This window comes from Alternaria viburni, assembly GCF_023758015.1.
Source record: "Alternaria viburni strain BMP 2772 chromosome Unknown scaffold_1, whole genome shotgun sequence".
Lineage (NCBI taxonomy): Eukaryota > Fungi > Ascomycota > Dothideomycetes > Pleosporales > Pleosporaceae > Alternaria > Alternaria viburni.
This window is the reverse complement of record NW_026055770.1, coordinates 2,294,719-2,321,118: the sequence shown is the minus strand read 5'-3', so window position 1 is coordinate 2,321,118 and position 26,400 is coordinate 2,294,719. Positions and strand designations below refer to the sequence as shown.

At 53.8% G+C, this 26,400-nt stretch overlaps 8 protein-coding genes across 8 annotated transcripts; 1 reads left to right on the top strand and 7 right to left on the bottom strand.

The window, feature by feature from the left end:
* Nucleotides 1-1,498: 1,498 nt before the first annotated feature.
* Nucleotides 1,499-2,527, bottom strand: J4E79_000827 (uncharacterized protein; the record flags this gene model as incomplete). The annotated part of the gene is made up of 6 exons (XM_049349742.1): nt 1,499-1,530; nt 1,586-1,652; nt 1,711-2,038; nt 2,094-2,266; nt 2,312-2,376; nt 2,440-2,527. The coding sequence occupies 6 exons, from the start codon at nt 2,525-2,527 to the stop codon at nt 1,499-1,501; spliced, it is 753 nt and encodes a 250-aa protein (XP_049216529.1).
* A 3,144-nt stretch (nt 2,528-5,671) lies between these two features.
* J4E79_000826 (uncharacterized protein) lies at nt 5,672-7,612 on the bottom strand (the record flags this gene model as incomplete). Its single annotated transcript, XM_049349741.1, has 2 exons — nt 5,672-6,277; nt 6,335-7,612. The coding sequence occupies 2 exons, from the start codon at nt 7,610-7,612 to the stop codon at nt 5,672-5,674; spliced, it is 1,884 nt and encodes a 627-aa protein (XP_049216528.1).
* Nucleotides 7,613-8,432: 820 nt separating this feature from the next.
* On the bottom strand, nt 8,433-9,689 carry J4E79_000825 (uncharacterized protein; the record flags this gene model as incomplete). Its single annotated transcript, XM_049349740.1, has 1 exon — nt 8,433-9,689. The coding sequence occupies one exon, from the start codon at nt 9,687-9,689 to the stop codon at nt 8,433-8,435; it is 1,257 nt and encodes a 418-aa protein (XP_049216527.1).
* A 1,801-nt stretch (nt 9,690-11,490) lies between these two features.
* J4E79_000824 (uncharacterized protein) lies at nt 11,491-12,514 on the bottom strand (the record flags this gene model as incomplete). The annotated part of the gene is made up of 4 exons (XM_049349739.1): nt 11,491-11,876; nt 11,928-12,268; nt 12,324-12,429; nt 12,481-12,514. 4 exons carry the CDS (start codon nt 12,512-12,514, stop codon nt 11,491-11,493), a joined length of 867 nt encoding a protein of 288 aa, XP_049216526.1.
* Nucleotides 12,515-13,274: 760 nt separating this feature from the next.
* Nucleotides 13,275-16,865, bottom strand: J4E79_000823 (uncharacterized protein; the record flags this gene model as incomplete). Its single annotated transcript, XM_049349738.1, has 5 exons — nt 13,275-14,238; nt 14,287-15,116; nt 15,169-15,336; nt 15,386-15,669; nt 15,722-16,865. The coding sequence occupies 5 exons, from the start codon at nt 16,863-16,865 to the stop codon at nt 13,275-13,277; spliced, it is 3,390 nt and encodes a 1,129-aa protein (XP_049216525.1).
* Nucleotides 16,866-18,242: 1,377 nt separating this feature from the next.
* J4E79_000822 (uncharacterized protein) lies at nt 18,243-19,821 on the top strand (the record flags this gene model as incomplete). The annotated part of the gene is made up of 3 exons (XM_049349737.1): nt 18,243-18,556; nt 18,620-19,244; nt 19,318-19,821. 3 exons carry the CDS (start codon nt 18,243-18,245, stop codon nt 19,819-19,821), a joined length of 1,443 nt encoding a protein of 480 aa, XP_049216524.1.
* A 1,859-nt stretch (nt 19,822-21,680) lies between these two features.
* On the bottom strand, nt 21,681-24,209 carry J4E79_000821 (uncharacterized protein; the record flags this gene model as incomplete). Its single annotated transcript, XM_049349736.1, has 2 exons — nt 21,681-23,971; nt 24,020-24,209. 2 exons carry the CDS (start codon nt 24,207-24,209, stop codon nt 21,681-21,683), a joined length of 2,481 nt encoding a protein of 826 aa, XP_049216523.1.
* Nucleotides 24,210-24,565: 356 nt separating this feature from the next.
* J4E79_000820 (uncharacterized protein) lies at nt 24,566-26,400 on the bottom strand (the record flags this gene model as incomplete). Its single annotated transcript, XM_049349735.1, has 2 exons — nt 24,566-24,747; nt 24,798-26,400. 2 exons carry the CDS (start codon nt 26,398-26,400, stop codon nt 24,566-24,568), a joined length of 1,785 nt encoding a protein of 594 aa, XP_049216522.1.

Here is a 26,400-nt window from a genome sequence, read left to right as displayed (position 1 = left end):
CGTAGCAGGAGTCTCGCCGACGAACACGACGCGGTTATGTAGGCAGCGGCGGCTGTGAGCAAGGAAAGAGCGACCCCTCCACCACTACCACCACCGGCATCAAGACATCCACCAGACGGCTCTGAAACGGCCGCACGTAAGGATACTGCATCTAGGGATACTTGCATTTCGATAAAGTGCTGAGTGAGTTGCATGCAGTCAGCCTCCACTCAAGCCATTCACGCCGACCGCGACACCCGACCAATCCCCTTGACCACCGCCCACGCTTGCATCGCCTATGCCACGTTTTTCTGCGGGAACCCAGAACCCACGTTGGCCGCTACAGGGCCCCGTGTTGCTTAGGTTTAGCTTCGTCTCCACCGGTGCCCGCGCATTGCCGCTCCTGGTTTGGTCATGGCATGAGCCATGCACTTGTTCCCTGACTGAAGAACTCCTTGCATTATCTATGAGACATCCATTCCTCGCGAAACGGGAGCAGCGAGTATCGACAGTATCGCATGCCCCGTCATCCGTCAGCCCGAAGTCCTTAGGTTAATCAATGCAGCGTCTCGGCTTCTTTGAAGTGACTGCAGCTGATCCCTCGCACTAGTTAATCAGCTCGCCCAGGCGTTTGGGCACCGGAGGACGCTGCAGTCTGGCAATGAGCAGCTAAACGTCAAGGCACAGAGTGCCGCCCCCTTTCCATTCCAGTTAATCTCGACCACCACATCTGACATTTGGCGAGCGCACGTGAGGAAATGCACGTCAAAATGATCTTGCAGATGGGTCGCCGATAAGGTTTGCCCACCCACCAGTAGCCAAAGCGACCCCAAGCTTCAACCCCGTCCCTCATTGCCCACCAACCCATACGCCTTCCAACCACATCCTCACATGCGCAATCGCCTGCCCAACCCCACATGCTCCCCAAAGCGGCAGCACGACAGAACCTTTCATCCAACGTCCGAGCGCCTGCATGAAAATGCATGCTCACCACGTGGTTGCAACGTGGTTTCCGTCGACGCACGGCCCGCCGCTGTCTGACAATTGCGGGTTCCTGGCACATGGCATCGCGGTGGAGCCAGCGCAAAGGTCGGGCTGCATCGGAGCACCATCCTGGTGGTGAAACCGCTGAGCTATGCATCTCACTGCACGGTGTCGCGCGCATGATCTAGTGCGTAAGCTGTGTCTATATCTGAGGCTCACGATGGAGGAGGCGGGCATTGCATGGTAAGTATGTATGGATGGGCTGGAATGTGGCGTTTGAGGGTCTGGATGGGAGAAAAAGCATATGATGGCTTGCGGGTTCGCTTGCCGAAGAGTCTAGACTGCGATGCGGGACAGTCTTCATCAACACCGTCTCTAGAGACAAAACATCTCCGAGAATATGGCAAAAGTGACGGGAAAACGCGACTCAGAAACGACTGAATTTGTGTAGATACGAAGTCCGTAGATGAAGTAGATCACAATTTGGTATCGCCGAAAGTACAGCCCTTGGCTCGTGCTTCTCCTTACCGCTCATCTACATCGCCATACCGGGCATATGGTCAAGCCCTGATAAGGGTTGTCAGTATGGGAACGTCACAGTGTGACTGGAAGAACAACTTACAGCCATCGATATTCTCCTTGATAGCACTCTTGACTTGGCATTGGTTCATAGCCTGAACATTCTGGCTCTGCAATTCCTCGTCAGCAGCCACACCATGCTTCAAGAACCCACACTGCATCACGTACCTTCAGAGGTCTTCCATTCTCGCAAGCTTGGAACATGCAGTTGTTGTCCATCGCCTTCTGTAAACTGTCGTCTTTCCAGCCAAAGAGGTAGTCCGCATGGGTACCATAGCCCTTGTTATCGTTGTAAGAAAGGAAGAAGGGATTGGAGCCATCCTTGGGCCACATGTTGCTGAACTGAGTAGTATCCCAGAGTGTCTCATAGGCAACCTGTGGCATGCGCACTGGGTGCGAAGACGGACATGCGCCAGCGACAGCGAAGGCTTCCTTGGCTGTATTGTACATGTGATCTTGGTGGTTGGGCGAGTCGACGTTCTTGCCGTCCCAGCAACTGATGCATATGTCAGTACCCTCTCAGATGAGTCTGCTACAAGGCAACGACTTACGACGGGAAGTGATGCACAGTCATGATGCCACCTTTGCAGGCCTTGGGCGGGAAGTCTGGGCTCTCTGGGAAGCGAGTGTTCTTGTCTTGCAGACACACAAAGCGAAGGCCTGGGTGCCTCTTCGCGTCTTCTACTGTGTTGGTTGTAGGTGAACCTACAGTCATTCGGAAGCCCTGAGTTAATTAGCAGTGTGTTACATGTGTCGCAGTATGACTGACCTTGGGAAACGCGGTAATCTTTTGGTTACCATTCCCGTTGAAGTCTTGCTGTGTGTAGTAGATGGCTGCGAAGAGGTAGACAACCAGTCAGTGTATGTCTCACCTGCGTGTAGTACGTTAGAACTCACTCATGCCACCGTTGATGCCGTTCGGCAAGGCGCTGTTCTGCATGATAGGCACTCGCTTGTAAGAGCCGTTGGTGTGTTTGAAGAACATTGCGGCGGTCCAGTAATTGCTATATATATCAGCTTCAGTTGGAAGACGTGAACAGGCTACCAAACCTGAAGTCCTCTGAGAACGTGCACGTTGTGCAGGTAGCCAAGGTAGATGGGTCTTCCTGCATAGTCGCATTGAAAGCATTGCCACCAACAATTTGATGAACATGAGCTGAAGGAAGTTTACCTGGCTCAACGAGCGGGTCAAGCCGTTGGATGCTCAAGGTTGAGCATCCGAAGCGTAGTGCGGCCTGAGTAGGCACTGCGAGAGCGACGATCTGGTACCACTTCATTGTCGTGTATCTTTGTATGGCTCTTGTGGGTGTATTCTTGCTGGAAGATGCGCGAAGGACCGCCCACGATCTTAAGCTGAAGGATTGTCAATAGCTTCGAGTCTTGGTATCTTGTTGTCAAACCTGCTCCATGGCATCCATGGTGTCTGGTGTGGATATGCTTTATCCGTTGATTAAAGACCTATGCATGTGACCAATAACGGCTATGACTTTGAGAAATCCCCGCGTTAATGTTGAAGACCTAGCCACGGTGCTACACCATTGCAATCAATTCCAGATTTCGGCACTTGTCTCCCGCGTAAACCTCCGAGAGGCACGGCACTTCTCGTTTGGAACGGACAGGGAGATTGTCGCCATTCGCATCGTAGAGAGAGGTGAGAATTGCGCACCATGTCGTCAATGAGCGTACGTCTAAATAGACGGAGGAGAAAGACATGTGTGACAATACCGCGCTCACCGACAATCGCTCTCTTCGAGTGCCTTCAACAGCTACTCTAGCTTCCTGCTACGCAGATTCGCGCGTGACAAGTCATTAAGAGCTGAAGTCGCAGAGGTGCTATACGGCAGATGTTGCCCCCGAATCAGTAGCCTTGGTACTTCAGATAGAGACTTCTCCCGTCGATCAGTCGAACATTGTAGGAGCTTCCATGGGATCATGAGCATCCAGTTTCTACGGTTCGTGGCACCCTGCCAAGATCGGCGTCATGTCTGCGAGACTGTAGAGGCCAAAGAATATCCGTGCAAGGAATTGATTGGTACTGGCTGCCATGGTACGGGTGTCTCGCATAGTGCTAATCCCAGCGATTTCGTGGCGAACATTGACGAAACTGAACGGAATCGCAGTGCAGTAAGGTCCTTCTGAGAAGCCGTCAAAGGAGACGAGTGACGGGAGAGAGCGAACCGAAAAAGGCGACGTCATGTGTGCCATGATCGTGGGTAGCATCGGTGCGCTCGAGATCTGATTGTAGCCCAGGTGGATGCATGCGCAGACCAACCCCCGATGACATTGCGTCTCTCAAACCAGAGTCATCAACAGAACCACGCCGCCATACCCAACACCAAACCTCAGGCCATGTCCCCACATGTCGCGCGATCCGTCCAGAACACCGGGGCACGCTTGACGTAACCGGCGACGTTGAAAAGGGTGCAGGTGCGCGCGCTACCATGTTCCGAAAGCTTATTGTGTGCCTGACAAGGAGGGGTAAAATTGGGCGAACGACGTTCGCTACAATCCATGGCTTGGCGCACCCGCCTGCCTATCACGGACAGCGCACGTCGCCTGGTATGGGATACACACCTTATCGCAGTTTTGGGAACGGGGGGACATGAGATGGAAGGGACGTGCGTGGGAGTGAGGTATTATGGTCTGTCATCACTCTTACGGTCTCTCCCGGTAGTCAGACAATTGATGACTGGCAAAGGTGCTCTTTGACTAACTTGCACACATGCTGGTCCAGCTGCCGGATACCGGTAGACCTTTTGAAGAGCGAGCGTGGAGCGTTGCAGCGCAACGCCATAGACACAGCAGTCAAAAGAATGCGCTTTTCGATACAGACGAGACTCGACGATGATTTATATGTCTCCTTCTCAGAAGACAGTATTCATCTTGTCGCTACTACCACTTCTTTCCATGCAGCCCAAACACCATTGCTTCAAACATGCGAAGATGATAGAATAACGTCAGAAATACCAGACACTACATGAACTGTCTTATGAACTCAAGCAAACAAAGTCATGCCTTTATCTTTATCACAAGATCTTCATCACGTTCATATATATCACGTTCTTCTGACTATCATCATCAGGGTCACATCACCTCCAGGGCACCTATCTCTTCCTGCATAAAAGGAGAGCCTACCAGCTCGCCCACCTAAACGTTCCACCGTCACCCACTTCCTTACGAAGTAATGGCTCAAGACAATCCCAACCGGCGCGTATCTACTAATGCTAGTCAAGCCGCATCTGGCCCCGTACCAAGGAGGAGCAAGCTGTACACTGGAGCCTCGCACACTCAGCCCATCCAAAACCCACGAGATATACCAGGAAGGAACGAGGGCCCTCTTCCACAACCCACTGTATCCAACCAAGACCCCCCAAACACCCAGCCTCCGCGTAGCGGCGTCCGCGGCGATATACCCAAGTCGCCGAACCACCGCAATCACCGACGATCTCAACGCGTAGACAACAGCAACCCTCCCCGACGAGCCCACAGGAACTTCCCACGCCGACCTCGCCATGTCCGACACTGGAAGAACACCGCACCCTGGCGTCTCAAGAAGGTTTCCAGCGTGACTTACGTATGCTGTCACTGCAAAAATGGTGAGGATGTCTCCGACACTTTCCGCGATACGTCCGTCAAGGTTAGACGACACAAGTACGATATGTATGAGGGTATCCGCGAGATGTTCGAAGGTTACGCGAATGTCCCGGAGACCACCGTCGTGATCCACGGGATCGTTTGTGACCTACCCGCCGGGTTCTACCGGCCTGCCCCCAGGATGACGTACACTGGCATTAGGCGAACGGAGTACGACCCGGAACGAAAGGTTTGGAGAAAAGGTAGGTGTCAAGGTAGGAATGAAAACAGAAGATGTGGTCATAGGCGGTGTGCGGGATGTCATGTGATTCGCGAAGAGGACTGGGAGAAGGTGCTTGCGCCGGGGAAGAAGGGTGGGAAGAGGAGCCATGATCGACAGCCTAGGCCCAAGTACGTGATGCCCGCAGCTACTGAGTGAAGTGCTCGGAGGAAGATGGTTATCAGATCATGTAAATGATACTCCATAGCAATAGAAACAGGTAACACATACTCCCATAGAATACATACTCCACAACACCCAGTTCCCCATCCAAATCTACCCCACCACCCCACCAAAGTCCACAAGCTCAACGATAACATTACACACGCCATCAGCCCAAACAGCAAACGCCTTCTCCCTCAACACACTATACCAATCATCCGCATTGCGAATATCACGCCACCCCTGCGGACCAATAGACTTGATAGCGTAACGGGGAAGAGCCTTGGTTTCCGCATGACTGTCGACAGGGAAGACAGGGTGAGTGCTCACTGCCGAAGTGGGTGTGGGAAGGATAGAAGCGTTTTCATCTTCGGATGATTGAGGGAGACCGTTGAATGGAGACGATGTTCCGTGGAGAGCATGCTCCGTTTGCAGTGCGTTTGCGGCAGCAGCGAGCCCACGAAGATTGTCTGTGCCGGGCTCAACGTCTCGAGATCCGATGCCTACGCTGAGTTCGGGGTATGTATCCTGGGCGGCTTTGAGGAGGAGGATGACCTCTCTCATGAAGTCGTTGTAGTCATACCATGCCAGGTGTGTTTGTGGTTCGGCTGTGATGCGCTTCTCGTCGAGTTTGATGCCTGGTCTGCCGCTCGATGAGGCAAGTACGAGGAAGATGTTGATGTGCGAGAGGTTGGGTTCGGTAGGGCTGGTTGTGGGTAACTATTTGATGGGTTAGCAGCGTCAATCATATTAAGAGCATGAATGAATCGACCCTACCTTCAAACTCGGCTGTGAGGTTGCGTTGGACTCTCCCGCTTCTCTGGAATCTGACTTTTCATCCTTGCCTAGGAAGGAAAGCTGCGGCGTCACGGTTGTGAGTCGTGTCGATGAAGCTGTCTGCTGTGACGGCGTCGGATGTTGTTCCAAACTGTGATCGAAGACCGGCTGTGGATGCTGCTCGACTCCACGTCCTGCATCATCATCGCCTTGCTGGAGCACAGCTTCGGCACTACCTTCTTTGTCTTTCTTCTTCGCGCCGCCCTTCCTAGTCTCGATCGCATACTGTCGCTGCCGCTCGTTCGTGACCATTCGTCGCATCAACGGAGTAACGAGGCTAATAATCTTGTTCCCGTCCTTTGGCCATGTCAGTCTTTCCCCAGCATCAGGAGTCTTGTCTTCTCCTAGTGCGCGTGCAGCTTCAATCGCGTCCGTCTCGCCCGGCTTCTCCACATCTTCGCCAAAGAACTGCTCGCCAACGCCTTCGTTCAGGAAGTCCCGGACGCAGTTGAAGAGCCGCAACTTGACCATGTCGGTATCACCTTTACCACGGTTTCCAACGCAGCTCTGCCGTTCAGGATGTGATGCATCGAGCATGTAGCCTTTTGCTAAAGCTTGTAGTTGAAGGAAGTTCTCTGGGCTTAGCTGAAGGGACATGAACAGCTTTGACATTGGCGGCCGTGTGTACTTGCGAGACGTTCTTTCGGAGGAGCGGCGGAAGAGAGCGGCGGCTGAGTGTACGCCTGCGGCACGGGCATCGTTCAATAGAGACTCACTGGAAGGCGGCACAGTGTCATGGACAGAATCACCATGCATATCATGGCCATGGTCCTGCAGCCGAGGATCGGTAGATCCGCCAGTTCTACGTCGCTTAGAGTTGACAGGCCTATCGGCATGATGCGATGGGTCCTCGGCCGGGGAGCTGGTACCTCTTCTTCTCTTGCCTCTATCCTGTAGTGGGAGAGTTACCGTTCCAGCATCTCCAGTATCCATAGCATATGCCACCTGACCTGCAGCTGTTGCAGCCTCCAGTAACTCAACGAGGTTATGGTTCTCCTCCAGAGTGTGATCGTCTGACGTCTGACGGGCAGTGTGTTCGGCGAACAGGTGTGGGTTGAGATGATGTTGGGGCGGCGATGCGAGGGGAGCGGGACCAGATAAGTCATATTCATCGTCGTCGGACACGAATGGGGGCGGTGCACCGTTTGTACTGTTGGGCGTGGTGACGAACTGGCCGGGGCGCATCTGGTAGTATGGCGCGTCGACGTTTGCCCGCATCGTGGTTCGTATCCCCCGAGATCAGACGGGCCAGACGGTAGGAGCCAAACAGGGCTGGGAGGGATCGGTCGTATGAGCTGTCAATGCACAGATGGTAAGTCTTTGGATCAAATGTTGAGATGGAGACGGCAACTGAGTTCATGCAACTTGGACTGCGAGTGGAAAACGACTCGATACGTCTACAGGACGAGCGCGACACCGAATCTCTTTTGTACGCAAGCGCCCACGAGGTTTGGTTTGACACCGAAGCAGCGACATGTTTTGGTTTGAGCGCAAGAGAGCAGCATTTGCGATTCGATGGAGAGGGCAAAGCATGGTTTGACCCGACAAGAGGAGAGGGTGGAGTGCAGTTTGATCCGTCTCGGCGACGTAAGCTGGCATCGAGGTGCGGAGATTAGGATCGTGGTTTGGTTTGACGCGAGATGGTAGGAATCAGATCAGCAGACACACCTGATTGCTGTCGTGTGAGAACGACAAGCGGGCCAGCCAGCGGGCCAAATCAACTCGGGATGGGGTTGAGTTTGCTTTGTTTGCACGATGACGCGCGCGCATGTGACTGAGCTCGGACGATTAGATAAGCCGCCTTCCCAACGCGCCCATCTGAACATTTACGAAAGAGAGCAACCTTAACTCTTCGAATGATGAAATGGTAACATCGAGTATGTTGTGAATGCAGTATATGATATTTGATCCACCTTCTTACAACAGTATCCCGCCCCTAGATAGCATGCTAAAACGCCCTTCTAAGATCATAGAAAATCAACGCCATACAGCACGACATGATACGCCGGCTTAAAACCCAGGGTATCAAGAAGAATATCTAAAAACCATCGCCCTCATGCCAATCTCGTCCCAACTCCTCAGCCCTCATCCTCGGATCCTGCCCCCTCACCTCAGCATCATGTTTCAGGCTGTCGACAATGGGCCTCAGTCGATCGATCTCCCGCCTATATTCAGCGTCCTTCCCTACCTCTGGTGTTTCCAGATCTTGCAGCTTTGTCTGATCGCCATCTCGAACTGCTTCTTCAATCGCCTTGCGCTTGTCCTCCCACTCCCTAAGATCCCTTTCCCGGTCTCCAAGTTCGTTCTTGAGGGCAATGAAATTCGCGTATTGCTCTTCGCCGCCGAAACAAGAGCCGAATTGGTCGCAGAAACAGATGTGTTCCTTGGGGCACAAGACGTTCTGGCCTGTGAAGACGAACTGCCATACGTACTCCCAGATGCGTCCGCTAAGACGGTCTTCCAGACGTGTGTTGAATAGCCAGTCTCTGTACCAGACGTATTGCGCGTAGGGCTTTGCTTGTATGCGTTCTCGTGAGAGGGCGAATTGTGCGCAGCAAGGTTGTGCGAGAACGGTGGGTACTTCGTCGAGGGGGAAGAGCTCGCTCCACGACTTGGCTAGGAGGACCTCTTCCTGCTTCTGGGGGTCCAGCTCGGTTGCTGCCGGGTGCATCCAGTCGGGACAGCCGGGATGCCAGCTGCACCTCATGTTCACGAAGCCTTCCCTCCAAACGCGGGCTCGGTTGAGTCGGCTTATAAGCAGATGCGCGTTGTTGCCGAGGATCTCGTCGTTGTGCCAGGACAACTGGTGCGCGTGCATGAAGATGGCGACGTCGGGGAGGTTGTCGTAGTTGTCAATGATCCATGAGAGATATATCATGACCTCGTGGCCTTTGTTCTTGGGTGGATGTAGCGGTGCGGAGGGGTCGTCGGCTACGTAGACGGCTGTCTGCTGCTCCGGCATCTTGTCTAGGATCCAGTCAACACTCTCATGCTTCGTCTTGGCAATCACCAGTGTCGAGGTATAGTTGTGTTGTGCAGGCATTGGTGAGCCTGGCTTGAATATGGGGGTCGGGTTCCAGTTCGCATAATCTGGGTCTTTGGTCGCATCTTTCGAGGGCTCGACGGTGCCGGTACTCAGAGGTGGCCGCTCGTCACTGCCAATGTGGTCTCCTAGACCGATATGTTGTGGTAGACCCCGCCATGCCTGGCTGGAGTCTATGCCCGAATAGAAGAATGCGACTACGAATAGTGTGAGGATTAGCGCGAGGACTGGAATGACGTTTCGTCGGGTCATCCTGCGTGAGTTGAGAGCGAACGACTGGCAGGGGGCGAAAGGCGTAAATCGCCAAGGTCAGCGTGAGGTCCGGATGGTCTTATACTGTCGCATTGTTAGCCGGGCATATTTGGGATCGGACTTGTCAAGCTCACGGTGCTGGTGGAGTCGCCGCGCGGCAGCTGGGGTTGGTCGAAGGAAAGCTCCGCAGTGACGAACGTGGAACGACGAACGAATGACATAGGCCACCGGAGCGCGTATGAGCAAAGAGGCGAGGCATCGCGAAAAGACCAGATATACAAGACCATGGACTTTGACGCTACACCCAAGTCACAACGCACAAGACACAGGCGTTGCACCTGTGGCCCGCGACGGACGCCGCAGCGATGGCTACGGATGACTTTGGGCTGAGGTTCGGTCGTGCTAGAAGCCAGAGACGGCCCGCTACCTGCTGCAGGCTGCATTCAACCCTGCATCGGCCTTTCAGTCGGGGCACCCCGCGGCTCCACGCCTGCCGTGGATCTCCAAGAACAGCTTAATTCTTTAGCCAGGCACAAGCGTCGAAGTGTATCTCACTTTGGCATTCTGCATGATCAAAGATGGACTTGGCATGATTGGCATTCTACATGGCTCTACGGAAACTGCAAATGTTGCAGGGGCCGAGGAAAATTAGCCGCGCATTAGGTTTGACGTTGGCTGTCTGATTCATCAAGCGACTGTGGACGCCTCAAAGTCCTATAGTGGTGATAACATGCGTGCGACAGAGATGACTAAATCTCTTTGGTCGCGGGAGCATGAAGTGTGATGTTGCGGCGTAGCCGTTGCGCAACGCCTTGCACCGTGTGCTCATTGCAGCACACACATCTACAAGTTGGTGACGATGCCAACATTCCGCTCTACTGTCGCCAAGATCAAGTAAGTGTCGCGTTCACCAGTTTACCTTGTTTTGCAGTCGACGTTTGCATGACTCCGACTCAGCTTGTGAGTGGCATGGTGAGGAAAGCACGAGTGACGAAAAAGGAAGTAACACAAACGAGATTGGAGGGCACGCACCTTCGAATGTACCTTACCCCCGGAGCATAGATTGCACACACCGCCTCGTTTGCATGGAGCAATCGCGACGCGTCTGCAAGCTATCATCACGGGCTCTGGCGTCGACTTTGGACCTCAGGCAAGGTGCCCAACTATGCTGTTCGAGTTGCGCGACACCGACACGCAACTGGAATGCTGTGTGGATACATCTCAAGCATCCATTACGTATCGGAGCGAGTTTACATTGCGAGATGCTGTGATGGTCGGGGGTCGAGCCGGGCAAGCCCATTAATGTTACTGGGTCGGGGCTGCGTTGACATGGATGCGTTCATGGTGGATGATAGGAAGAGTATTTAGACAGTGCTGGTCATGCGGAAGGTGGTGTGGACGGGTTACTGGACGTCCAGGTTGCATCGTGAGGCAGTAGATAGAAGTACAATTTGGTGTCGATCAAGATGACTGGTGCTCTCAAGGGCTATAGACGTCGCCCTGAAAGCATTTACCGAAGTGCTGAACCGTTTCTCCAAGGAAATACCGAGCCGACGAAGGGCTAAGACGATGTCGAGCTGCAAGACGCCAGATCATGGTGTGATCTCACCTTGCTGCGAACCATTCGAAGAACTTTTGTCGACCACATTTCCTTTGTGTGCGTGTGAAAGCCGTATTAAACTGAACCCAGTGAAGTAGCCATGGGATTACAGGAATGAAGTGCTGAGAGAGGCGACAAACCGAGGAAGCCATACGAACCCTAACTTAGTACCGCTTGGGTTCTGCCTGTGTCAGCTGAGAGCTAGCGGTATGAGCGATCGTAATCACCCTCGTACGAGCGTCCTCCACCGCCGTACGCCTCGCGCGGAGGAGGGGCGTCGTAGGCGCCAGCAGCTGGGGGCGGGGGCCTGTCGTAGTAGCCACCTCCACCACCCCGGCGGTCATCGCGTCCGCCATCGCGTCCTCCATCGCGGCCGCCGTCCCTGCCACCGTAGCTGCGGTCAGAAGCATAGCGGTCGACGCCACGAGGACCGTAGTCGTCGCGACGGCCGCCACCGTAGCCGCGATCGTCGTATCTTGAGCTGCGGGAACCGTAGTCGTCGCGTCGGCCGTAACCGCCGCGGCGGTCATCAGTGTAGCGATCGTTGTAGCGAGGGCCGCCGCCCCGGCCGCCACGTCCACCGAACTCTGCAATGTAATTAGCACGGCATGTACGCTGCAGACAGCGAGCAGACTTACCACGCTTGGGCGGTCCGTAGTACTTGCCCGGGGTGGGAGTACGAGGACGCGCACGGCGAGCCTTCTCAATGCTGAGTGTCCGGCCCTGGTGGACCTCTCCTTGTAGACCCTCCTTTGCTGCGTCAGCCTGCTCGGAGGTGACCATCTTGACGAAGCCAAAGCCGCGAGACTCCTTAGTGTGAGGATCGCGCATGATGTTACACTGCTCTACCTCGCCATACTTCTCGAAGAGACGGGTGACTTCTTCTTCGCTGAGAGTAGGATGGATGCCGGTGACGAAGAGATTGGAGCCTGAGTTGCGGCTCTCATCGTCATCGTCCCTGCGCTCTGGCGGCGGGCCACTGGGCATTCGTTAGCGACAGTTTCATCTAGACGAGCAAGCAAGCAGATACATACCGGCTGTCGCGGCCGCCAGGTGAGGCGCTGCGGGCGCGCGCGCCATCGTCGCGACGGTCACCACGCGGAGACCTGCTGCGGTCGCGTTCATAGCCGCGAGGCTCGTCTGCAAACCAGTCAGTAAGGGCGCTGGCATCACACAGGGCGGGAGACAAACCATCGTAGCCGCGCTGTTCGTTTTCGTACTCCATGGTGATGATGTTGTGGTGGGTCGGGGGAGTTGGTAGTTGGTTGGTTGAGGAGAGGTGTTTGCTGAAGCTGCGAGTTTGGGCAGTTTTTTGGCAGGGCTGATCGACGGTAGCCGCGTCCCTACTTAGTAAGCGTCGCGCTAAGGACAGCTGCTGCAAGTGAGTGGAGTAAAAGTGGAAAAGGTGATGAGAGAGCGGAGGCCAGATGCTATTTGTAGCTAAATGCGATGTTCGTTCTGTCAATGGACTGTCCTGGCTGTCCTGACGGCAGCTGCGCAGGCTCGAGTGAGGCAACTGCTAGGGGCAGGAGCAGCGCCCTGGTCGCCCTGTCTAAGCCGTCAACGTCAACGTGCGTCAATATTACTAGTGCACCGCCGTTTCTTTACGAGTGAGGCTCTGCTCTCCCGCAGAGGACCTTCACGAACCGAGTGAAACATTCGGTCAAGTGAGAATCGATGATGCGCATTACCACCAAGTATATTCATAATCAAGCCAATCGCAATGGGCGCTTCGTTGACCGAACCCCGCTAGACGCCATGCAGAGTCGACCAGCCTTCCTCCAATTACTCCTGCAAGAATGCTCTGCCGAAACAATCCATCGAAGTGCGGTATCATGTTCCAACTCCGAATGTGAACGCCTTGCGCCAGTAGCACCTCATCTACCCATCAAGGTAGCTATGCTGCAAATGCCAATGATAATACAAGACATGGCTCAGGGAGCACATGCCAAAGAAAAGGATAAAACAAACGTGAACCCAATCATCTACCATCCCCTCGATCTCTTCTGCCTCTTGCGTGCCACCGCTTTCTTGATTGCGGCGACATTCGACTCGGGCGTGTCTGTGGGCCGAACTGGATCAGAGTCGGCCAGGCCGTCGAGTTCGTCGTCGTCTAGCTCGCTAAGCTCCTCGCTCATGTCTCGGAGTACCTCACGACCGGTGTACCGTTCTTCGTATACGGTTGTGCCATGCACATCGAAGTGCTCAAAGTACCAGGGAACACCGCCATTGCCCAGAGTGTTGAGTAAGTTCTTCTCGGATCTTGGGGGCGTGAGAGGCTCGGGTCGGCCGTTGGTCTCCACACGGGCTTCCACCACTGCGTTCTCGGGCTGGTTGCTGGACACGCGAAGAGTATCTTGGCCAAGTTGAATGGCGATGGCCGCCTCGTCTGCCGCCTCGTCATGTGCATGGTGTGCGTGATGTGCGTCTGCGGCGTTCTCGTCCGGTGTGGGCGCAAGCTGCATCTCCTCTGGTTTCTGAGTGAGCACAGCAGCTTCTTCCCCATCAACTGCAATTTCCTGAGCTTCCTCAACAGTTGTCGGGTCGCTTTCCGTCGTTTGTCGCACAGTCTCGTCGTGAGACAGGACGCTCGGCCTGCGTTGCAGCTTCTGGTTGAGGAGTGTCTCCAGGTCCGGTAGTTTTTCGTAAGGCCGACCAGCCAGCTCAGACTCCTTGCGGATCGCGTCCTCAAAGTAAGGTTGTAGGCTTTTGGTGATTCGCTTAACGACCTTCTTCAATTCCTTCTGCTCAGAGCTCAGACTGCTGTGCGCACTCCTGTTCAGCTGATCTTCAGCATCGCCAACGTTGGGGACAGCGGCAGATCCAAGCTCAGCACTCAAGACCGCGGCCACATCGTCGTTGAATGTCTGCACCGAAGTATAGTATTTCTCATCGAGCTTGGTCTGAAGCTTGTTGAATCCGTCGCTGAAGTAGCCTCTGCTATCAAGTCTAATGCGAAGTTAGTAGGGATTCAAGATCTAGAGGTGGATTGCTTACGTCTGTGCTCGCACCAGGATAGGCTGCAGTAGCTGAGGTATTGGGAAGTAGATGCAATCGACGATCTGCTGCAGTATCAAGACGTCCTTGAGCTTCTCAGCTTCTCGCTGTTTGACCATCTCGCAGAGGACACGGATTTGCTCCATGTCATCTTCAAGACGTTCTGCAAACTCAATGCGTCGTTGGAGTCGGGGCCTGCCAGCTGCTCCCATGCCTGCAAAGTTGCGGCGAGTGATCTCCATAGAAGAGAAAGCCTCCATTTGAAGCTGAAGACGCTTGAGAAGGGCCGCGCCTCGTCGTGCCTCGCGCTTGAGCGTCCAGTACTTGCAGGCTTCTTGCACGAATTCCTTACGCTTCCGTACATTAAACTTGATCAGCGTGTTTTCAACGTTGTGGTAGACAGCCTGGGGCACAACCGGAGCTCCAGATGGCAGTCTCCAAGACTTGGTAGATTGTCCACGTTTCCGCTTGTTGGATCCAGGGGTGTCGTCATCCGGTCCTTCGATGGAAGGCATCGCGTGCGAAGATCCAATGGAAAGCGCGTAGGCTTGGCTGTCCGGCCAGCGAATGTGACGCATGGTGTGGCGGTAGAAGGCCTTCGCATCTGCGATTGCACTCTCCACATCAAACTCACGCTTCCAGTCGGACGGAGTGTGTCGATCGCAATAGGCCTTCAGCACAGTCGTATCCTGCGGGTTCGACGATTGCGAAGACTTCATGCGCAGACATAGTCTAGCCCTCCGTGCACATGTGACGTGGAAAGCTTCGAAACAGGACTTGTGGCCGCATTGTATACAGGCGCCCATCTTCTGTTTGCAGATATAGCAAGACTACAAAGCAATTAGTGCGCTACTCGAACAATGAGGAATCTCGATCACTTACCAGTTTCCACCTAGTCTTGGGTACTTTCTCAACGTCTTGCACTGGCTCTTGAAATGTCGCATTGCCCAGTGATACCTCTGGTATCCACATGGCGCACAGCAGATGTGCCCACTTCATTGTGGTTGTCTGTTTGAATGCACCGTCTATATTCGGACAGAATATGCAACCCTGTGAGTGTCAGCATGCATTTGGTAAAGCAGCAAGGAACAGGTCATACCGGAAGCTCGCTGACAGGGGTGCCGCGCCCGACCAGTTGACACCGTCTGCACAGCCATTGTCCCTCTGGGATGAAAGGCACGCCGTAACACTCCTGGTGGACGGCTAAGTCGCAACCATCGCAGAATACTATTGCATTTGTGTTCTCGCAGTCGCCGTCGTCGCAGATGGCGCACTTGGTATCTTGCTCTTCGCCTTGGCCAGCAGGCTCTCCGTTGACAGCAGCTGCACTGCTCGAGCGTGGGCGATGTGTCTGAGGTGGCTTCGGGTTGGGTTTGGGTATGCCTTTCACATGTCAGCCGTTACGTTCGCTTCGTTTTAGCACCACAAAACTTACGCTTTTCCAGCGCGTGCCACTCCTTCTCGATCTGGGTGATGGTTACTTCGAATATCGCAGGCTTGATACCTTCGACACCCTCTTCTTTCCGCTGCACGTTGAGTGCTTCCAGCCACCGGTCGTCTTGCTCATCCATGTCGTACTCGACGCGACCTACAGCAACTGCACCTGCAGTACCTTCGGCCTCTGTCTGCAGAGTAAGATCCAGATCTTCTTCGATGGAGCCTTCTGGTAGCCTAATGAGGCTGTTTTCCGATGGCCTTGTGAAGATCTCGCTCTCTTGGTATCCGATGTTCGCCATGGTCTTGTCGACATAGTTGACTTTGACGCCCTCGCTTTCTTCGTGTTCTTTGAACGGGTCGACTTGACGCACTGATGGCTTGGGCAGATTCAGCTTTTCCCTCGGATTCATAGTCGGAAGGGGGTTGACTCGTGGCCGGGGCGGCGATCCGAGCCCAGCTAGCATAGAGTCTCGGTTGCGAGGCGGTCGACCTGGGCGTCGCTTTGGTGTGACGAAGGCGCCTGAGCCGTTGACGGCTAAGCTTGCGTCCTCCTGCTCTTGCGCGACATCCTCTGCTTGTTGCGTCCGTAGGCCGTCAAGAACCGCGGAGAGACCGCTGTCGACGGCGTACTGGCCCGTCGATGAGCCATTGAGCGGAGTCCCCGGGGCGCTGTCTGCAGGGCTGATGCCATCTATCTGGTCTGCGCTGAAGACGGGGAACTCGGCGTCGATGTCCAGTTCCGGATGAAATTCATCCCAGCTCCGCTCCTCGCGCGGCTTGTATCCATCGTTTTGAGCCACGGCGGCGGCGACTGCGGCGGCCGAACTGGAACGCGGTCCAGCTGGCGGCCTTTCGCGTCGGGGTCTGGTGTATGAGGGTGACGGCGCTGATATGGGCAGGCCCTGCCGCTCGGCGTTGATGCGTCCTACGCGGCCACGGGGACCAGTATACGCGTATCCTCCAGGTCCAGTTCCTCCTACGGGCGTCTCCAGCCCCTCGTCATCCACGTATCGTCCCCCGCCTCCTGGTCCGCCTGGAACGTACTTGCGCCGCTTGCTGGCTGGCGCTGAGTCAGATATGTGTCGCCGGGGCGGTCGTGTGCTTCTCACGCGTGGTAGTGGTGTGTCAGGAACAGGCGCCATGTAGAAAGTGCGGATGTGTCCAGAGACCCGCAAGGGTGAGGTTGGGCGATCGCGAAATGACGCGCCGGCGCCGGTCCTGTCAGGTGCAAGCTACGGCAAGCGCGTATTCACCCGGCAAATCGAGTGCACTGTGTTCATCGATTCGGGAGCCGGCGGTGGGCGATGGGCGGAGGGGCGTTGGCTGCGAGACAGGCGCGATACCGTGATGCGCCTGCTTGGAGGTGCGAGCTGGGGTCGACCAACACGGCTAGTGTGCCAAGCAACATGTGGGCTACCTAGGCAGTTCGTCGCAGCTCCCGTTCACTGCACCCTACCGCGTCGTTTTAAGGCCGATCCGTCACTACCAAGCTCGGCAATTAAATTGTCTCTGCCGACGTTAGTGACTATCACAACAGTTGTTTCCCGAGTTCGATCTGCTCACGTGCTACCGGAGTTCTTCCCATTTCACTCAGCCATCTAGAAGGTTTACTGAGCCGCCTTCTGCACAAGGAAATGTAAACCGATTCACACACATCACTAGACTAGGTTCGCATTCAACTTCATTTCATGAGTCGCGCAGCCGGGAACATCTGAGTTCCACACGACATCTTGTGTCGGGCCAGGGCTGCAGATCCCACTACCCCAGGTTTTCGACGTCACAAGCGAGCTGGTTCCTGCATGGACACAGTCATTGCGGCCTTGTTCGGCAACTTCATCACCTAAAGGTGTCAGCAGTGCTACCAATCCACTAAACCACCCTGGCTACGATGTTAACAACAAGTTCCGGAGTATTCTTTTGCCGATCTTTCCACGCCTACTCACAATGCGCATCGTACCATTATTGGAAAGGAGTACAGATCTTTTGCAACCGTCGTTTGAACGGGGTATATGGTGTTCTTCCACTGCAGCAAGCTCGATGCTCATCGCGCATCTCTCGCGTAAGGCTGTCTCCATATCGACTATGTAGGCGCGACGCTGTACAAACAAGATCCTCACTTCCACACCACCAGATTGACAGCGCCTGGATCAACTCCGACTGATCTGACTGTACTGCATTCAATTCATGGAATACATTGCGCAAGCCCTATGACATGGCTTGCCTACAAAGTAAGAAGACGCCCGAGGCGCTCGTGTCAGCATCATCGAAACTGAGATAAGGCACCAACATTGGAAGCCTCCCTTGTGGCACCACCCGATACTTGCAAATCATAACCATTTAGATCGATACAACACGGCTCATAAAGTAGCAGGCTAAATTATATGGCCCAACAGGCGTCATCCAAGAACAATAGTAAAGCCGGCAGCGATTCGAGTCACGACCATCCCTTGCTCTAGGCCTCGCACCTAAGACCGAGTGTTCCCCAGCGCAACCCTTGCATCAGCATCGGAGAATTCATTATGGCAGACGAAGATTCCACATCCCCAAAGCCATTTCGGGTCATTGTTATTGGGGCCGGTATTGTCGGCTTGTCGCTCTCACACGCTCTACAACTAGCCAATATCGAACATGTCGTCCTCGAAAAGCACGACAAGATTGTTTCACTAAAAGGCGCAGCGCTGATTATCTGGCCGGCTGTCGCACGCATCTTCGACCAATTTGGTATTCTCGATAGAATCACCAAAACCACGTCGCCCGTCGATGCCTCTTACAAACGATGGCCAGACGGAAGTCTGATCTGTCGCGATGATACTATGCAGGCTGTGAGCAAACTGTATGTTTACATACTCTCGAGATATGTTTGAAGTGGATGCATCATGCGCTGACTTCACGAAAGCTTCAAAATACCGAGTATCCTATTCGATCGCCAAACTTGCGTGTCGCACCTATACGAGGGACTACCGGACAAGTCCAAAATCCACACCAGTAGGCGCCTTGAACGTATCGAGCAAACCGATACGGGTGTTCGTGTCCACCTAGCCGATGGCTCTATCGAAGAAGGAGACATGGTTATCGGCGCAGACGGTGTGCACAGTCATGTCCGGAAGCTCATGTGGGACCACGCCGACAAGTTCGAACCAGGCAGCATCCCCGAAACCGACAAACAAGTCATGTCATTCGGAGAATACAGAGGTTTGTTTGGCGTCAGTACGCTACCCAACAATGCTCAACTCGGCACCTCCAACACGAATATGATTCTCGGTCAAGACGTTACCATGCTTCTCTTTTCGCAGATGGGAAGGGCTATGTGGGGTATCACTTTCAAAGACGAATTTCAAAAGGCAGAGCAGAAAGGTAAAGCTACTGAGGCAGAGATTGAGGCGGTGGCGGAGAGATTCGCCGATCTTCCTATGACAAAAAACATCACACTGGGCGATATATGGAAGACAAACGAACGGCACGGTCTTCTCTACGTCGAAGAAGGCGTCCTGAGTAAATGGCATGCCGGGCGCATAGTTCTCGTAGGAGATTCAGCACACAAAGTACCCGCCCCGGACTCATCACCAGCAGAACGCATCACTAACACAATACCAGATGACAGCCGACCTCGGCATGGGCGCCAACATAGCCGTCGAGTCCGCCGTCCACCTCTGCAACATCCTGCACCGCGAATTCGCCTCCAACCCCACCCGCCGCATCTCCACCCCCGATCTCGCCGCCTTGTTCGCCGAATACCAAGCCGGTCGCCACGCACGAGCAAAAGAATACGTCGAAACCAGCGGCAAGCTCACGCGCATGAACAGCTACCAGTCACGCTTCAATTACTTCTTTGCTGGGTATTTGCACAAATACATTGTGCCGTCTCAGAAAGCGGGGCTCATCGAATCGCTGAGTGTGGCGCCTAAACTGGATTACGCTCCGACAAGGACGATTGACGAGAGTGCTGAGGGGTGGCACTGGATGGAGAAGCAAGAGATGAAGAAAGGGAAGAAGGGCGGTTGGTTCAAGTACATGGTCTTGACATCCGTTGTGGGGGTGACTGCTGCGTATATGGCGCGTGCTGGGGTACCAGCGCTGCTGATGAAGTTGACTGTGTAAAACGTTGCGAATCGAGTGTAATAGTTTTCTTTCCCTGTTCTCGGCTTCGTAAATTACTGTCTTTCCAGCTTCCGCCAAGTATAGCAAATCAGCCCTCATTAAGTCCTCCATGACAAACACAGTGGCTTCCTGTGTTCCGCGCAAGTGTGCTGGACGCATAATACGGCTTCATACACTTCCAGCAGAAGTGGACATGGCATTTCGCACCTATCATATTGGTCAGCTTTACCGTCACATTTCGAAGTCGCTACATCTTCTCCTGCCACGAGAAATATATACGTACATTCCATATGATCGCACCCCTTATTCTTCTCAATCGGCCTCTTACACCCCGGACACGCCTTGCTCGTTTTCTCCACCACCTTCCTACTCGCTTCCTCCTCTTCCTTTTTCAGCTTCCCGTTTGTTCTGTAGTCGTACTCTGTGCATGTCTCTCCTTTATGCCATGCCACGTTGTGAACGACACAGGACGTCTTTTCGCAGGTGTTGCACCGGAATTTGGGGGTGTTGGGTAAGTGGACTTGGCCTGCTTTGCAGCCTTTGAGGGGGCACCAGTGGAAGCCCAGGCGGGCTTCTTGCCTAGCGCGGGAGGAGAGGGCGGCGTAGCTGGTTGTGCTGTTAGTGATGTGTTTGATTGGGTGGGGATGTGTGGGGTGTGAAAAGGGAGTAGGGAAAGGGAATCGTACCGTTTGAAGATGTCTTTCGGTGCAAACTCTCTCATATCAGCCGATCGCAGTTGCGTTTTACATATAGGGCATGTTATGTCGTTCCACAGTTTTGCGCTGGACTCAGATGCGATCCATGTGCGAAGACACTTTCGGCATACGTCGACTTCGTGCTTGCAGTTCTTGGTAGGCGGCCGGTCGGGGAAGTGGTGCAGTGAGAGCGTATTTGTGCATACTGTACAATATTTCTTTTCTTTCTTGGGTTGATGCGAATCGTTTTGGTGGTGATGGCTGTCTACTCGGTTGAGCGACTTGTGCCTTGTACTGCCGCTCTCGCCTTTTTTGCTGTGGGTGTTGCTGGAATTTGGCTTGTGTGGAGCTGCTTTCTTGGGTCGATGCTTGTCGGATGTTGATGTACGCTCTTTCTTGGCTTTGCCTATGGGTATTACCCGGGTAGGATGTGATACATGCGAAGAGACCGACCTGCGGTCTCCGCGTCCAGGTCTGGCTGTCACGCCGTTGGAAGTTGCCTGGCCATACCGATTTTGTCCGGTCGAGTCTGCGTCAGAAGAGGAACTATGGCCTCTGTCGTAACTTTTATTAGGTTTTGACTGTCTCGACTTCAAGGCGACTACCTTTCCACGTCGCTCATAAGCTGCTTGAATCGTTCGCTGACCGCTCCACGACTGGCCCATGGTTATATCTGGTGTACGAAGAAGCCGTAAGAGACCGGATAAGGATGTTGAGCGTTTTTTAAAGTACTTCGATGCTGCTCGATAGCCAGTATCAGTGGAACACAGTGCTTGGGATGAGCGTAGGAAGCCTTTGCGTGGCGGTGCATCCAGACTGGGATAAAGTCTGCGGTCACGTCGTGGCGGGCGGTGCTCTGGTACCCATGAACTGCATAAGTAAATGAGAACTCGAGAGCAGTTGCACAAGTGCGCAGAAGCATGTTGATGTGGGTGTCATTGTGCGCGGGGTCAGCCCACTGCAACCCTTGGAACCGGTCACCAAACCGGTGAGTAAGCTTGTCGGTAATTGGTTATCCACCCTGAAGGACCAGATACTTCCAAGAAGGCTGAAAAACAGTCTCTAATACACTCAAACATGTGCCATGATAGCCGATCATCCTACTAGGTGACATCGGAATGTAAAAGCGTTATCCTGTGCTAGTGCTGCGCCACGCTATCGCGTTCAACGGTAGAACCAACCCAACTCATACCGGTTGCCGTAACAGTCGAGTTCCCCAGCTTCTGAATTCACCGGCTTCCTCAGAACCGTAATATCCCCAGGCCAGTACCCCTCTACATCGGGTTCAGCCTTGCCCATCTCCACTAAATTGTTGTATGCGGCCTTCCTTTCTCGCCGAAACTTGCCAATCTCACCCACTACATCGATGAGCGGGATTGTATCATGAACATTCTTACTTGTTTCCACTGGTAAGACGGGATTGCTAGGTGCAAGCTCCAATCCGCTCATAGCTGCCAAGGGCAGAGTGCGGCCTGGCTCACGACCAGGCTGTCCACACTCCTCATCGTCGAAGAAGGAGAAGTCATGCGTTGCTGCCTCCCAAAATGCTTCAGAGTCCGCATCTTCAGTAGTTGACTTTGTTGGATAAGCCCGCCAACTGGTAGAGATTTTCTTAGGCGCTGACTGTGGGGCCGCCATTTCAAGTACTACTCTCCGAAGGGCAAACTGGTTTCGTGCGTACTCTTCTTCTGCTATAGCACGCCTACGTCCTGGCGGTAGCACATAAGTGTGCCTGGCCCGTTGCTTGGCGATTGAAGCCTCCTCGGCTGCATCCTTGATAAACTGTATAATCCGATGAACAATCTCCCTGTCGTTGGTCATGGTCGGCACGTCCGTCAGAACGAGAGTGTGAAGCTTCGGAAGCATCCCCGGATGTAGTCGAGGTTCACTTGCTTGGCGAAAGTCCAGTCGGACTTTTCTGTCCTCGATGTAGTAAAACGAATTGCCTCGTGACCTTGTCGTAACCTTGGTGGTCGGTTGATCCAGTGTACTGCTGCCGTGGGTCGGCGTAGATGATGAAAGGCGTTCTCCATGATCATGTCTGTTTGCAGCTGCGTAAGGCTGGTAGATCCCGTTTCCCAGTGGGCTAAGAGGACTCAATGGCGAGTCTACAGGTATGACTTCCGGAGCGCAGGCAGGATCTCGGTTAATCTGTAGTGGTTGCGGAGTAACGCATATTTTAGGAACGCTTTTGGCGTCTCGCCTTTCACCATCGGCAAATTCCGATTCCGGCCTGTCGTTTTCAGCGAGTTGAGGCGTTACAGGTGAGCCGGGAAGCTCAACCGGATATGATGAGTCCCCTGTAACCTCGTGTACAGCTATTGGGATGGAGTCGAGTTCGGGTGTCGGTGGCTCTACAGCTTCGAGCTCATGCGCATTTGAAGGTTTGTAGATAGCGAGATCCCCAGTGAGTTCCGCGCGCGGCGAATTGGGCGTTTCAAAAGGGGCGTCTTCTGTCACCAACTCGTAGTTCATCCGCAGGTATCGCAGTCTAGATGAAGCATACTCTGCAAGTACTGGAGTAAGCTTTGATACGCTAGGTAGTTCCAAGTCATCGTTCGGTGTTTCGAGCGTGAGGTTAGAAGGATGCGTTACTACAGCGGGTAGTATACCCACATCTAGGACTTGCAGGCGTCTTGATCGCAGCAAAGCCGATATGCCTTCGACAGTTATTGCGTTACTGGAGAGATACAAGTGCGAGACTCCGACATCGCTCGACTCCTCAATGCTTAGGCTGCCGATGAAGCCGCCTGTAAGCTTCTTGCGAAGATGGCCCACGAGGTTTTCAGACTCAAAGGTCTCTGGTCCATCGGTTGGGTTCGCGTTCTCGACAGGCGCCAGTGGTCCACGAGAAGAATGCGTCACAACAACCCTCTCTTTCAAGCACAGTTCAAGAAGGAGTCGCACGCTAGTGTCCGTCAAAAGGTTGTTGCTGATGTCCAGGCTTCTGACGCGGCTGCTGATTGCATGCGCAACTACTGAGAACTCCTCATCCCTGATGCCAATTCCACGAAGATTCAGCACGCGCAGATTTCGGAGGTACTTGAAGGTCGAAAGAACCGCCTTATCTCTCGCGGCTGCAGTCTTTGATAGATCCAGCGAGACAAGATCTGGAAAGTGCGGTAAAGCTTCTGCAAGGCCCATCGATGTAGCATTCGTACAGCTAGAAGCATCTAGCAGGCGTAGGCTGAACACCGGATATGCGTTGGGGCGAGTCAACCTCCATTGCAGGCTTGAGTGTCGCAGACTCAGAAGACATGCGTGATCGAAGAAGGGTAGGCCGTCCACAATTAGGCACTGCAGATGAGGTAGGTGTTCCAAACAGTCTCGAAGCCATTCTGCGTGCGGTCCATCATACAGCTCTGCATGAGCGGGTGGGAAACGTAGAGTATGTGTGAGCTCTCGTACAGCTGCTCGGGCGTAAGGTAATGTACGCTTGAACCGTGTGAGCGCCACTGTTGGACATCAGTATACAACACCGCTTTTGTGGCATAGTAACACACCGTATACTGTATCATTCTGGACTCCAAAGTGCGATGCCGGGCTACCCCAAAGGTTTGGTGTGAAGGTCTGGTGCCATTGCCGGTTGACCAAAGCTGCTGAGCAGAGGTCTTGAGAGGGCAGATAGGGAGCGATGAGCACCCAAGGATCGCGTCGCATTACGCTTTCGTAAGATGGAAGGAGTTCGTCCATGGTTGTGAGCGAGCGGAAAGAGCACTTATTGTTATGGCAAGTTCCATTAGTCGCCACTTAAGGTTGTGGTGGAGACCGGAAGGGAAGGCGCATGCATCTCTATGGATTTCGACGAAGGTGAAGTGTGCGTGCGCATCTTTCCGTGGATACTGGCAGCTGGCAGGGCTGACTTGTGAGGCTGTGCAAGTGTTGCAGTTTGCCGGGTCACAGCTGCGATGATGCAACATCTGGCCTGACTAACCCGATTCGGCTGCCAAGGCTTACTTGCATCTGGCGACAGCAGTCACTAATGAATTTCTCCTTTTATTGAACAATGGATTGCTATGCGATATATCTATCAAACACCATCTTGCCTCTCAAGAGGTGACATCCATAATCTCACTTGCGAACTTGCTCCTTGCTCTAATTCTAGGCCCGTAGAACACCAGAATCCACGGCACAATGGTCAACAACGCGCCAATCCCGCCAAGCAGACTGCTCGCAGGACCATATCCAAGCTTGTTATACATTTGGGTCGTGATGAGTGGGAATATGCCACCTGAGATGATATTAGTATGCATCCAGTTGTGACGGATGGAGATGACTTACCAAGCATATTCCGGCAAAAAGACTGCGCCGCCAGTGCCGAACTCGCATAGCGATGATACGTGTCTGCGAGGTAGTTGAAGGTCGCCAGGTAGATGCTGAAGATGCCAACGGTAGCGATACCGATCGCAATTGCGGGTACAACCCAATGTATCTCGGGGAAGCTTGTCCATCCGAACATGAAGAGGCCGATGGGCATGCAAGCGCTTTCTATGCAAGCGAAGTAAAGGCGACCTTCTGGTGTGCCGGTCAACTTCCCGCTCTTCTTTGCGATTTTCTCTTGATAAATAGATAGTATGGTCGACAGGATACTGGCGATTCCCATCGACGCGAAGACCGCGTTGGCTTGTTGTAGCGAGAAGCCATGGTTGTTTTGGAATACCAGTGGGATTGCTGCCAACGTGAGGTAGAGGACAGCCCAGGAGAAGGCTACCCAGAGGGAGAACCAGAATACAACAGGTTCGGTGAAGAGAAGATGGAATGGGCGGTAGAGAGAAACGCCTATCATCTTGCCAAGCGATGCTCGTTCTTCATCAGATCGCACCTTCCACCTCAAACGCAGGGATTCCATGGATCCTGGCTTTTCGGTATTGTTGACATTAAAGCCGTAATAGCCGGATTGCTCGCGTGCCTCATACCACTTGTTCAAAGCTTTGGCTTTCCTGGACAGAAGAACCGAGCCGCGGGTCTCCTTGAATACGACACAGATCAGCACGACCACCGCCCCGCATGAAATGGCCTGTACGTAGAAGATCCACCTCCAAGTTGTGTTCTGCGCGATGAAGCCACATACTAAAGGTCCCCATGAAGTACCAAACAGAGCAGCACCTGAAAATAGGGCCATGGGTGTGTTCCGATCCTCAGCATGGTAGATGTCTGAGACCACGCCACCAACCATAGTGGAGAAGGTAGATCCGCCCACGCCCAAGAAGAAGCGCGCGACGAGCATTCCAGCATATGACTGCGTGAGGCCAGAGCAGAGCTGGCAGATGACGAATAAAATGCCTGAAGCGAGGAAGACTGGCCGGCGACCGTTGATCTCAGAAAACGGGGCAAGAACCATCGGCGCGATAGCGAATCCTGTGGTGAAGGTCGTGATGCCGACCAGCGCTGCAACACTGCTGACACCCCATTCCTGCGTCATCTGCTCAACACCGGGGCTGTAAGCGCCAGCCGAGAACGCTGTGAGAGCGGTGATGATGCATGAGACACATATCGTGAATCTCTTTCTTGTCTCTGACCAGTCGAAAGGGTTTGTGTATTTGACGAGGTTCGGAGGTTCAGGTGGCGCTTCTTGGTCGGTTTGAGTCGGATATATCGTGGTCGCGTGTGGGAGTTCGGTGTCGAATGTGAGATAACGCCAAACGATTTCTGAGTCCTGCACGTTCTCTTGCGGTATGAACTCGCTACTGGTGCTTTGTTTTCCATAGTGGGAGTCTGTCTCTGGGTCGTTATGTGGTTCCGCTGTGGAATTTCGATCCCTCGGTTCCTCTGCGGAAGGCCTGCGCATATCCGGCAATATGCTTATTCCCGCTTGGCTTCTTGAATCTGCGCACTCTCCGAGCTCAGAGTCTCTCGGGAGGTTGATCTCCGGATTTGCACTCAT